This window comes from Sitodiplosis mosellana, unplaced genomic scaffold (genome assembly GCF_009176505.1).
Source record: "Sitodiplosis mosellana isolate CC-2019 unplaced genomic scaffold, AAFC_SMos_1.0 Smas_scaffold_6167, whole genome shotgun sequence".
Lineage (NCBI taxonomy): Eukaryota > Metazoa > Arthropoda > Insecta > Diptera > Cecidomyiidae > Sitodiplosis > Sitodiplosis mosellana.
Window position 1 is genome coordinate 962,048 of NW_022601408.1, and position 13,432 is coordinate 975,479.

General features: G+C 33.8%; 1 protein-coding gene across 17 annotated transcripts in view; it reads left to right on the forward strand.

Annotated features, from left to right (window-relative positions):
* Positions 1-13,432, forward strand: part of LOC129575430 (tyrosine-protein phosphatase 99A) — a 174,496-nt gene that overhangs the window by 141,102 nt on the left and 19,962 nt on the right. Inside the window, exons 1-3 of one of the 17 annotated variants that reach the window (XM_055459055.1) lie at positions 8,468-9,135; positions 9,225-9,337; positions 10,681-11,297. The exons of 1 other annotated variant lie outside the window; for it this stretch is intronic. In XM_055459055.1, the coding sequence (XP_055315030.1) occupies positions 11,051-11,297 (247 nt within the window). In that variant the 5' untranslated portion in view covers positions 8,468-9,135; positions 9,225-9,337; positions 10,681-11,050. Of the gene's footprint in view, positions 1-8,122; positions 9,342-10,264; positions 11,298-13,432 lie in introns of those variants that run through there. 15 more of the 17 variants (XM_055459056.1, XM_055459061.1, XM_055459057.1 and 12 more) reach the window with 15 other exon arrangements.

Below are 13,432 nucleotides of genomic sequence, written 5' to 3' on the forward strand. Positions count from 1 at the left end.
CATAATTTCAGCTCCTAATGCAAAGAACCTGAAACCTTTTCATGCTTTTTGACAGATGTACTAAATTGAATGTTTTCTGTGTCGTTATCTGTCGTCGGTGATACTAATATCTTGGTAATGGTTTTTGTCAAACTTAACGCTCCGTTCTCTCACTCAACCGACGTTGAAAGGTCGCGTTCAGTGTCGGTATTGATCGATGAAATGTACTAAACACGTGATTGTGTATTACGATTATGAGTTGTATGGAAAAAAAATTCACTTTCAATTGAAAATGTGAGATTTGATGTCTACAAAGAGACAAAAGAATGATTTGCCATTCATTATTGTGTACTAGGGTTTTTTTTTCAGATAATTTTCGGCTTTTTTTAAAACAAAGTTGCAACACTTGAAATTGGTCGTGCTGTGTTTTAAACTTGATGATGACAATTTTTTCACTCTTATGTTTTGTGCATTTTGCATGCCAATAGTCGGAAAAACGGTGATTTTCTTTTCTAAATTGGTTTATGAATGAAAAAGTGATTTTGTATAAAATTGGATAAACAATAAATGAAATCTTCATCTGACCCGTACGACAAGATATTAGTATCACCGACAACAGATGACGACACAGAAAACATTCAATTTAGTACATCTGTCAAAAAGCACGATTCTTTGCTATAGCAGGTTTCAAACTCTTTGCATCTCTTTAAATAGATGTTAATACTCAGATGCTATCATATAAACCTGCCAACGGAAAATTTCACAACAACTAAAAATCGAAAAAAAAAAATTTGAATTGTCTTTAATTCTGATAAAGTGTTTGACATAACTACGTCGAAATTCGCGTTCCTATTCTAGTTGCGATTTTTTTCAAATGTTTGAAGGAATTTTTCATTAGAACCAATTCAATTTGAGTATGGACAATTGGACAATGAGAAAATCATTCACAGCAACCATTCCAAATGGATCAAATAAAATTTACTTTCTAGTTATGCTTTGCTGAGTTGGGAAATTCAAAAAAATTCTTTCTCTTACGTCTTCATCCATGTTTCGAATTTGACGTCTTTGAACGCTTGTTTTGCGTGCAATGCACGTAAGTATGAGTACAAACACAAATAAAAAACTCACATCACTCATTTCCCAAATAAAAAAAGAGAGGAAAAAATGATCAAAAGAAAGATTCGCCCATTCGTGGTGATGAACGAAACAAGAAGTATATAGAACAAATACACAGGCAAAATTGTTCACAGTATCAATCCGTATCTGTCGATGATATTAATGCATTCGTGTGCAAAAAGGTGAACTGAACATACTCGAAGAAAGATGTTACATTTGCTTGAAATGTGCCAACGTCGAAAATATGCTTACGTTTTACCCAGCTGTGAAAACTGAAAATTCAATGCACAAAAGTTTGCCCTTTCCTTTTGAAACGTCTTTTGTTTCTTTTTATTTGCGTGACGCGTCTACATCTATATTTGTGTGGATTGCATTTATTTTTCCCACCATACGAGATCACAAAATAAACTGTAATGATTACCCGTAAGATAGCTAGAGCTCTGTGTAATTGCACACCAATTCACCGATACATAGCTTCTGTTCAAAGTCTTTGCTTACCAATAATTTGCGCACTGTGCAAAAACCAAGGCAAAAACTGGCATTCTTTATGGGTGTGTACCTTAGTCTTTATAATAATGCAAGGTTGATGATATTTGTACGTACAGTAAATTTCGTACATAGCTCTTGTTTTTATTCTTGGAAAGACTATGCGTAGGTAGGTATGCATGGAAACAGGGCCTTTGATAAGATTATCGACTCGATTATATCGAGTTTTAGAGAAAATTTATTTAAACGTATTTTGGCTTATTGTAATGACAAGACAAGGTGACGCGCACTTAAGCTATTGCTCATGTACCGCGTACTTAAGTACTTATTTATCAGTAGACTTATCATGTCATTTCTAGTGTCAATTATTTGTTGTTGATGATATCAGCATCAATTCTAAAGAACATTTAAAGCTAGCGACCAGTACTACACGCAAACTTTATCAAGTGTCATGAACTAAACACAATTTAAGTTAGGAACAGCACGTTAACTAAAAGTACGTGGCACTTAAACGTGGATTTAAACGAATTCGCTGCTGTATGTTTATTCTTCAAAAATAAGCGTTTATCTGCATATTGGCGGATATCGGCTACATCGGTCTCTATTGTTCTATATTTTTATGTTGAATTCACATTAAATGTACACGATTGACACGAATATTCAATTTATTTCACACCGATATACCAATGAATAGCGATGAAAACCAATAACATAGATAATAGCGTACGACCAATTGATATTTTCCCCTGGATTTATGACATTTCGTTAAACCCTATCGCAAACCGGGATAAACAATACATGTAATGGTTGACATATACAAATGCGATAGAATTAATCGCAAATCTGATCATCTACTCAGCACTGTTAGATATAGGGTAGGGTGGGGTAATTCGCCGGGTGGGGTAAATCGCCGCACCGGCCTTTTCTCGAAAACGGCAATACATATACAAAAAGTTCCAGTGTCATTTTGAAGAGCAATTAATTCCCGATATTTGGATATATAATTCGATATTTTTCATTTGAGTACAGGCTCTGTACAGGCACAAACATGTTTTGCACTAGTGCTGAGTTCATTTTTCGGATCCACAGAATTTCAGCTTTGACCATTAAAATTTAATATTTTTTTAAAACGGGTTGATGTATTTTGTAGCTTATCACCAGCTCTTTCTTATGGATATAAATTTGTTTTGGAATTTTTTAATATTTGTGGTTAAATCGAGCTTCAAACAGAAATAGTGAGGGTGGGGTAAATCGCCGCACAAACATATGGGGTAAATCGCCGCACCTCATTTTTGCGTTTTACCGCTAATTGGTCACTCTAAACACATATCTGTGAATGTAGCAATGTAGATGGACTTTATACCGGTCAATCAAAATTTTCAGATCTCAAAAATATTATTTTTTGACGGAGTTATGTCCAAAACTGTGATATGCTTATGGCGTCATCCGAGTCTGCGTTCGCATTTCTTGTGCGCGGTATAACTTAAACAATTGTCAAGATAATTAAGATCCGAAAACGGCAGAAGTTTTGGCATGTTGAGGCAAAGCCTCGGATTGATTTTGATATTCCAATGCTGCAACATGAGCCTCAGACTGATAACCCTAGAAATGGTATTTTTGTTTGAACAAGCCGATAAATAAACCACTCAAAACTGCTTATAACTCATATCTGTGAATGGAACAATGTAAATGGGAACTATTCCTATCGACAGAAAGTTTCAGATCTCAAAAATACCCTATTTTGACTGATATACGTTCAAAATTGTTAACATTTAATGGGTATGTTTCATCATTTTTGGGTACCAGTTTTCTTTTATTTTTTGAGAGTCATGAAACGTTCAAATCAGTCAACCGATGGTTGAAATTGTTTATATTCGAATGTCTAAAGATAATTTAATCATAGAATAAAAAATTTCTCAAAGATGAACTTATAAAACGCACTGAAAATACGGCTGCGGCGATTTACCCCACAAATCACGGTAGTGCCCGAAGGGCAATACCGGACCCCAAAAGAGATCATATCAAAAAAATTTCTTCTATAAAAGTTAGGTATTGACTCAAGCTAAATAATGAAACCAAAATTTCCTGAATTTTTTTTCAATTTTAATGGAAATATTAAACCAAGAAAAAAAGTGCGGCGATTTACCCCACCCGACTCTATAGTTTATCCCGGTTTGCGATGACATTTAGAGGTAATGTTTTCTCCATGTAGTTTTTCGGGAAAAAGCATGTGTTTCGAAAACATCGGTGATGGCAAAAAAATGACAAATTCAACCAAAAACCCTAAAAAAAGAACGCGAATGTAAAAAAACACAGAAAGTGTGGGAAAGAACAATGTGAAAATTTGGGGTGAAACTCTTGTTTAGGTAAACAGAAATAAACTTCGACATTGTTAGCAAAATGTAACGAATGAAATACCAAATAAAAGCTGACACAATTCAATTTTATTTTTATGGCCTCTTAAACATCTGGTTACTTTACAACCAGCACGTGAGAAAAGGTTAAAGAAGCCCAGATTATAAAATTCAAATTTGTTTGAATCCAGTCCAATTTTCTGTTTGGTTGTTAACCATCAGGTTTTAGATTAATCACTGTATTGCTGTAAAAGTTGTATTCTTTTAACTGAACTTTCTTGAACTAAGGGGCGAGCTACTGATGAAATTCCGGAAAACTATTGACATACCTCTGAATTGTTTTTGTTGTTATTGAAAACGATTATAGTTATTTAAGTAGTATCAGTCATTTGTATCGGTACAAATGGCCCAGTCTGGCGTTGAACGAGTTATTTTTGTTGACAGATTAATACGATATTTCATGTAAATCCATATATCAACGTATGGTACTGCAGAAAATACGCATTTATTCAGAGGTAATGAATTTCCCAATATTTTACCCCTTGTCTTGAACTCACAAAAATATATCATACATTCTTTTCCGAAATTTATTTGTTAGCTGTTTTTGAACAGACATTCATTGAGATCAATGCTTTCAATAGGTCAACTACAGTATTAGAAATAGCTTCACTCTATTTTTTGTAAAAATTTCGTCTTTCAAATGCGATTGATGTTATCCAAGTTCCACCTCCATCTACCACTTCCCGTGCTTATAAATCCATCGCCTACATAAATTTTAAATATTTGCGAAGTTTTCAAGGCACTGTTACCTTTTCTATTAAAATCCCCCATTTATCGAAACAGGAGCACATCGAGTTGTGCGTCTACAAATACAAGATTGTATGGAATAAATTGCTTGTTGCTCAGCACCTTAATGCGAATGAGAAATCATAAAATTATTTCTTGAGATAGTCGATGCTTGAATCACAAACAGTAAAAAAAATTTCATCACCTAGAATATCTTGTGCGCTCGCGTATGAAACGAAAGCGTAACAGTGAGCAATAGAGAGTAATATTGAAACTGAATGTTCAGAGAAAAGGACAAGAAATCGATGACAAGTAGTAATAAAACCAAGTACAAACACAAAGCTGAAAACCGCAACGAATGCAAGAAACATTTCAAAGAACGAGCGCACGGGGTAGACTATAGAATAAAATTTAACGAAACGAACAACGAAAAACCATTAAAAAGTAAAGTCAGGGACAGACAAGAAAACAAAAGCAAAACTTTTGCGTCCAGTACCTCATTTATTGGCGCTTTCTTCACGTTTATTCATTGCCTTCTGCTGCTCCGCATTGAGCGGTCCATGTTCGCTTACGTTTTCATTGAAGGCTTTTTGCACATTGGTTTTTGTTTTTTTATTCGGCAGCATTTTGCGCACCTCATGCCTCTTTACCCACGGCATTGTGATAAGATGAGTACGTCCTACGGTGAAGTGTGGCACTATGTAGTAGAATTGCGCCACAAGACGGGCGATAGTATCATATACATTCGGGGGGGGGGCCCCGGAAAGAGCAAAGTCGACAAATTTTTCCCTCGTGCTTCATTGCGATAAAATCATTTGGTGGGAGGGAGAGGAATTTTACAACAAAGCCAAATTAAAATTTACATAATTATGTGAGTGAAAAGGTAAAAATTGAATTTGGGTTGTGCTGTGCTGACAAAAACAAAAAATGGAGTAAGAGTGGCATAGACAGCTAGACGCATACACACATACGCACAGAGAAAGAAGTTGAAAAAAATCGGATTATCAATAACAGAATTTGAAAGTTGGCCTTTTTGTCGGTAAATCCATATTTTTTTTATATTTGTTTCCTTCGTCAATGAGTAAATATAACGCATTTATTTCACAATTGTTGCAATGACCCAACTGGTTGTCATTCTATCTTTATTCTAAGCTCTACTTTGCAACGAAAGCCAATTTTCTTTTCACTTCCATAACAATTTCTTGGCATGAATAAATTTTGATTTCAAAGCAGAAAATTGAAAACCAAATATTTCGCAAGTGTCAAAGATTATTGGGGATTCGTGCATTTTAATGTTTGAAGCGACGAGTCGTACCACGAATAATGTGGTAATTTTTTCCCTCCAAAAAAATTGCATGTACAGTGTTTAAAAGAAGAAGCTGATCGAATTTTCACCTCAAATTACTTTAGAATTAGAAATGCGTCATTTTACAAACATTATACAGAGGAAATTTGAAAAGTTTACCAGAAGAAGCGAAAGTATCAAATTAATGAAACCGAATATATTCGATATGGCTACGAATTTCTGTGGGCTATAATTTTTAATCGGCTTTGTTATTTTCATAAGTCTACCATTCGACTTAGCCCAAGCACTCTCTACAAAAGACACCAACTTTATTCACCTGAATCTCTTCAACATCTCCATGTAGAGTTAACATAACGCGTCTATCTATTCTAATACAAAATTCGATTAAAAGAGATAAAAAAAAAAAACGAAATGCAATAATCAACGATAAACAGACTTTACTGACAATGTCATAATCTATAATTTGTTATCAGTACTAGTGTCCACAATGGCGGAATAAAATGAAAAGTTTATTGCTTCAGCTACCATTCGTTGAAACCAATTGACTCAATATTCCCATTCGATGGACAAAGTTAAATCGAAATAATGCAGAAACAGTGGGATACATTGCAATTTACTTCTTTATTGTGTTGCCTTAGTTGTTTTCTTCAATCTGTTTTGTCCCACTGTAAATGATTACACTATCAAATGCTAGTTTTAAAATAATCAATGACACATTCCACTTCGAGTTTCATCAAACTTCAATTAATTGCATGCTTTTTAACATATGCACCTTCATTCTGAAGCAAAAATATTTCTTTTTATGTATTAATCTATTAAACTGCCGATGTGGAGCAGAATGTTCAAAGAGCGTACTCTTGATATTAAATTTTATGTATGCAAACAAAAGTTCTAAAATGCAAATGGAAAAATATCACCATTATTCCACATTTTATTTTGTTAGTCCGACACTCCGTTGGCATGAGCTAAAAATACTTTCAAGTTGTTTATTTTACCAAAATATTTTCATCCACGTGGCTATATTCAAGTACGTGATGTTGAAAGAAATATAATAGAATTAATTCGATATCTTCCTTTCAATTGCTCATCTAGATGAATCCAATACACGATCTTTTTGAAATGAATAAATTCAATACATTTTAAAGAAAAGTTAATATGCACCAGCAATCATTCTAAGGTACTTTCGTTTATTCAAATTGTTGGCCAATTCAAAGAGTAATTATAGTTTGAAGAGAAAACCAATCAAATTATACGACAAATCAAATTACAGTGCGTGACAGAGTTAAGGCCAATCCATTTTCTAATGTCTCATGAATTGAAGTTTGGAAATTAAGTCAAAACTTTGCACTGTGAATTCTGTTTAATTGCCAAATATTATATAATATTCACAATGTTGTCTCCATCTCGGCTTATTTTTATTGACTTGATAAGGTTACCATCTTCGTAGCTATTTTCGATTCAATTCGTCTGCAGATATCCTGCAACCTGACATAAATGAAAATGCAATTAATTGGCTTACTAGTTAGATTCGACATCCAAGTAGAAATAGTATTATAGGCTTTCCGCAATGGTTCTTCTGCCATATAAGTATGTGAACATTTCGATAGATGGAACAACCTTCAAGTCTAACTCTACCTTCAAGTTGATATTATCAAGTCTTCAGAGCTTTGAGGAAGCGTTTTAATTTTCTTTTGATGCTATAGATGTCGTTGGCTGGTTGTTTGCTTTAGCGATTGAATGCAATTCAATAACATTCTTTTCATACTTGAATAAAAATCTTTTGCCTGAGTTTCGTTCATTTAAACATGAATCTATTATTTGCATTTTTTTTTTTATTCTCACATAATTTATTTGAATCGGTGAAATTGATGATTCTTTGATGGAAATAGAACAAGAATTCTATTCGTGGGTCCGATTTCTATCGATGTATGTGTGGTAACCCAAAAAACGGAAACAGACGTTTGTCTCTTTCTGTCGATATTACGGTACGCACAGAGTGTATATACTTATTTCATATTTTGGTCGCAGCTACGCTACCTCGACGGTCGATTGGGTGTGTGAGTGCTCAGTATGTAGTTGTGTGATACTTCTGTGTAGTATATTTGTATACACATATATGCGGTATCATTTGAATGATGATTTTTTTTACCGCACGCGCTGACTGTTGACAGTGCATCTACTTTGTTTTAGCTCATCATTTCTTTGGGTATCTCATATATTCGTTTCTCTCTCATACGCATTGTTGTTTTCACTATCTGTCTGTGCAGTACAAACAAAATCTTCATCGGTAGTTGTAGTGAACAAAAGAGAACCACATCAAAAAAAAAAAAAAACACATCAAATAATGAATAAAAACACAGTGAAACAGTAATGCAGTAAGTTGATGCAAATAAGAGCATCAAAATTGAATTCACTTTTCGGTTTATCTCAATCGTGTGTGTGTGTCGCATCGTTGGAAAAAAAGTGAAAAGTTGTAATAAATGTGTTACAGTTTTAATATCAAAGTTTTCGATTCCAATGATTACTCATTGGTTCCAGGAATTTGCAAATTGAATTGGATTGGTCTAGCAAATGTTTGACACTTCAGTTGCATGAAGATAATTTTGGTTTCGATGAATTTATAATAAACGATGCAATGCAATCGCAGTGCCGCGCCTCAGATAAACCGTTGATCTGTCGTGTCTCCCAAAAAGTTCGTTGAGTTATTGGTTTGGTTGAGTTATCGGGCTGGGACATAGTAAAACCAATAAATAAGTGCAACATATTAAAACTTCAGGCAATTTCATGGAATTGGTTGGATGCTGACTACGGATAATTATTTTGCGTGAATAGCAAACAACAAATGAAAAAGTGAAAATGCATATCGCAAAAATCCGTTTTTAGAGTCGAATAAATTGAAAAATTGGAAAGATAGTTGAAATAAATATGCGTATAGTCACGGTAGTACTATAAAAGCCAGAGTAAAAGCCATGCAATAATTTCAAACAAAGAAGTATATTGTGTGCAAATGAAAATACTGAAATAGCTTTGTGTGTGACAAAAACCAAACCAAAACAAAAGGGAAGCCAAAACACGGAAAACAAAAAAAAATTATCCGAAATGAAAATCGTGCGTAGACACTTTCTGAGCTCATTATTTTTCCCAAAGGATTACGGCGTTTCATTCACGGGTGCATATTATTATTACTGTATTTACAGTATGGCATATAGTGTACAATTCTGAGCATAGAAAGAAAACAAAATAAAGTTTTGCATTGAAATGGACGAACTTACAACAGCGCCATGTTAGACATACTCAATTCAATGTATTTGTAGGTATACAAATTGAAATATACACAGAAAACACACGCATACTCATTCAGCACACCAAACCACTACAACCACAATGCCATTTCATCGGTTCAAGCTATTCATTCCGCAAGCCAATGCATTCGGTCCATTGTATACAAACTCATACACATACATCGACACTCCACATCATCTATGCCATCCGGCGTTTTATTATAGATCGAGTAGAAAATTCGAAAATAACATTGTATTGCATAGCTTAGTTTGAAATTTTGCCGAATGAATTTTTGTCATCTGTTTGTTCCAACCAACGGACAAAGCTTGGTGCTGGACAACGGTACATTCACGACAATTACACAAAAAAATCGATACATGTGCGCTGTGTGCATTTGTGGTAATTGAAACACCGAATCGACGTTCGAATACGACTGCGAACTTACCACACAAACATACAGACAACAGTCCGAAATGATCGCAGATAAAATAATGTTTGCTCATGAGTGGATGCATATATATACATTGACATCCAATTTTGAAACTCAATCGAAAAACATGTCTATGATTCACACAATAAAAATAGCTTTAAAATTCATTCAAAATTATATGCGATAGATACATGGTTTTTTTTCATATAACAAGAATTGCATGGTCTCCATAATATTAAAAACCAGCATCCCATTCTGTTGATTGCAAATGTAATTTGAAGCAAACTCAACAGATACAAATGTTAGTGTTTGCTATGGACCATCCCACGCCCAATTCAAATCGATATTTATTGCCTGATGTTATTCAGAAAAAGCATTGTTCGTAATTTTCCCAAACTTGTCATGAAACTAGACCCTTGATTGATGTTTTCCGATTCATTATTGAAGCGAGAGAGTGCGAAAAAGAGAGAAACCGAATATGATAAGGTTTTATCGAAATCTCATTGCATATTTACAAATATCCAGCGCAAAGCTAATATTACGTTCCACATTATGACAATGGAAATAAAGACAGATAGCAACAATGCCCTGATGAAGAGGAAGTGAAAATAAATAAAAGGCATTTATCGTTTGCATGTTATTTTTTATCACAGTTGACTCAAATGCGCTTTGTAATCGCTTCAAAAAAAAATTTGAGTCACAAATAATAATCTCGCGTTTATTATGACATTTATCAAAACATATACTGAATACAGTTTGAACAAAACCGAATCAATTCCAGAACTAAATGTTGATAGCATTGCAACAGAGGCACACATACATTTCACAATCGACTCATTCACATTTGATTGTCCATTTTTGTTCTTTGCTAAACAAAAATTCCTGTTTGATTTTTCAATTCATTTGCGTTTATTAATTACGTCGCATAATTACAATTTTAGTAGGTTAGAAGTTTTCAATTGGCCAAAAAAAAAACCGGATACAAAATGATTGGAAATTAAATTGAAAGCAAAAGTGTACAAGTTATAATGGGTGTTTCAGTGTTTTAAAGATAAAAAGAGAAGCTCAAAAACAGAACAAAGAGAAAGAAAGGAAAAAAAAACAACAAATCGGCTTCCATTCATAATATTTGTAGAAATGAAAGCATAAAAATTAGTGTCCAAAATGTGTTGGAGACTAAAAATCGTTAGATAAACGCATATTTAACGAATGACAAACGTTTCCATCAGCGGAACGATTCTCATTTTCTACCATATATTTGGTATTTAATTCGATTTGAAAAAGGAAACGATATACGTGAATTTGACGAAAATGTCAGCAGCTCTGATGACCAATTTGCTCATATCGGATTTTGTTTTGACTACATTTGCAACACTGCTGATTCTGCAAATGGGGACAAATAGTATACAATTTGTAAGTAGCAGTACAGTCACCCCGTATCCAGACGCAAATGCTCGGCCGACCATTACATCGAAATTAGAAAATTACCTTACGCCATCAAATATCACGACAACGACAACTGGCTACTTGAATGTTTACAACGGAAATGATAGCTACGGTAAATTTCTAACTGCATTTATTGAGGAAACATTGCAACTAACATTGCTAAAACATAAACCAAACAAATTGACATTTCATGCATATCAATTTGGCTGGCAAAATTTGATCGAAACTGGCATATACTGCAACATTTCATTGATTTAATTTAAGATTTGATTTGCGAAGCAACAAATTATTTTTGAGGGATTTATTTTCTTATTAGTTGGCGTGAATTTTATTCGCCTCTTTCTTGATTAGTTTTGAACCAACATTTGACAAAAAGAGAAATTAAAATAAAATGCGTACGAAAGTCAGTCTGAATTATAATTAACTAGAAAATATGTATCATCATGTAATTGTTTCGCTTTCCGGAAAACATGTTAATTTTGTGATAGGTTTTCTATGATAAAAAGCTACTAACCACATATTGAATTCTTATCCGATGGAGTAATTAATAATTTGCGTTTAATTAACAGTTATTATTTCTCTGCCTAACTAACTATGTATTCGATATTGGCGAAATTACCGAAGCCAATGTCAAAAAATATATCCAATAAGCTTCAACAAGCAAACATAAAAAATTCTGAAAGGAAGCGCATAACAAAGAGATTTTTGCACAAGTTTGACTTTTGTTAATGTCACACTGCATGTCGCACAATTTACAGTTTATTGTTTATTTATGCGTCACCAACCACAGCGTTTGACATCTGGTAATTTTTCGTGTTGATTCCGCAACTTATTAGTCTTCATCAATAGAGTGGTCATCGTATTGATATGGATAAAAGTGCTAGTCCCGACTATTTTTCTCCAAAGTTTCCACTTTTTCATATAGTTTTATTCTACAAACTTATTAGGTGTATTCATTCTCTGTATGCTTGAATTTAATTGTTCACTCATTAATACTCTGAAGAAATAAATGTATGGTTATTTTAAACTGTTTGTTTTGAGCAGGAATTTCCACATGATTTTGAATTATTATTTTGAATAGAGACCCATAATTTTGTGTTGCTTGGTTCAGAATCGCTAAATTATAGTTTCAGTGCATCCATTAAAACAGATCTTCCTAGGGGGATTTCTCACGAGAAAAAAAATGAATGAATTCTTATAAATTTTGAAAAATTCCTTCAATTCGGTCCGATTCGATCAATTTTTGTCGATTCGTGTAAATAAATGTACCTTTACACTGAACTTTTGAATTATGCTTCAATCAGCTTCAATGAAATTGTTCTGGAAGTGGGTTTTGGTGGATCTCGTCATTTCAGTACATTTTCATACAATTTCAATCGAAAAGAAGAAATAATAGAAATTTTTGCACATTTGCTCAAACTTTTTGTGTGAAAAATCCCCCTAGTCTTCTGCTTTCTGAAACACATATTGCTTACTTCTGATGCTATCATGATGAACAAATTTCGATCACACACAATCTTTTTTCCAGAGACTGCATATTGGCTGCTGAGTAGGCCTAATCTGAGCTGAATTTGCTAACTCAGGCGCCTGAAGCGTTATTTTAACGCATTCACAGTACAAAATTCATATTCCTATCCAGATCAGCATCAAATCTGACTTAGTAAATCTAGATGCAAAGGGATATTGCAACTTTTTTGACCAGAAAAAACGCCATCTTACGTCGTGCCCGTAAATTATTTTACTGTGCATTTCGATGGTAGAGCTTGAACAAAAGTTCAACACTATGAATAAACTTGGAAAGAGCTTGATAAACTTGATGAAATATATATATTTTATGGTAGTTGCAATACCCCTATGTCTAAATGGGAATATGAATTTTGTACTGTGAATGCGTTGAAACAACGCCTCAGGCAAATTCAGCTCAGCTCAGGTCAACTCAGCAGCAAATGTGCAGTCTCTGCTTCTTCTTTTTCTTAGTATAAAGCTAATAACATAACCGTTTTAAAACCACATTTCCCTTCTTTTTTTTAAAGCTCCTTCTCATAAATGGTGCAAGTGCTGAAAAACTTGATGCACTTCAGCGCTTGAACTCGATACGAAGAGTGAAGATAGATTAAACAAAACCTCCTTTAAAATTTACAAATCGCCAATAAAAATGACAAAACGGCAATAAAATTGACAAAAAAATTCAACAAAATTGACAACAAATCGAAATAAATGTAACAAAACAAACAATAAAATTAACAT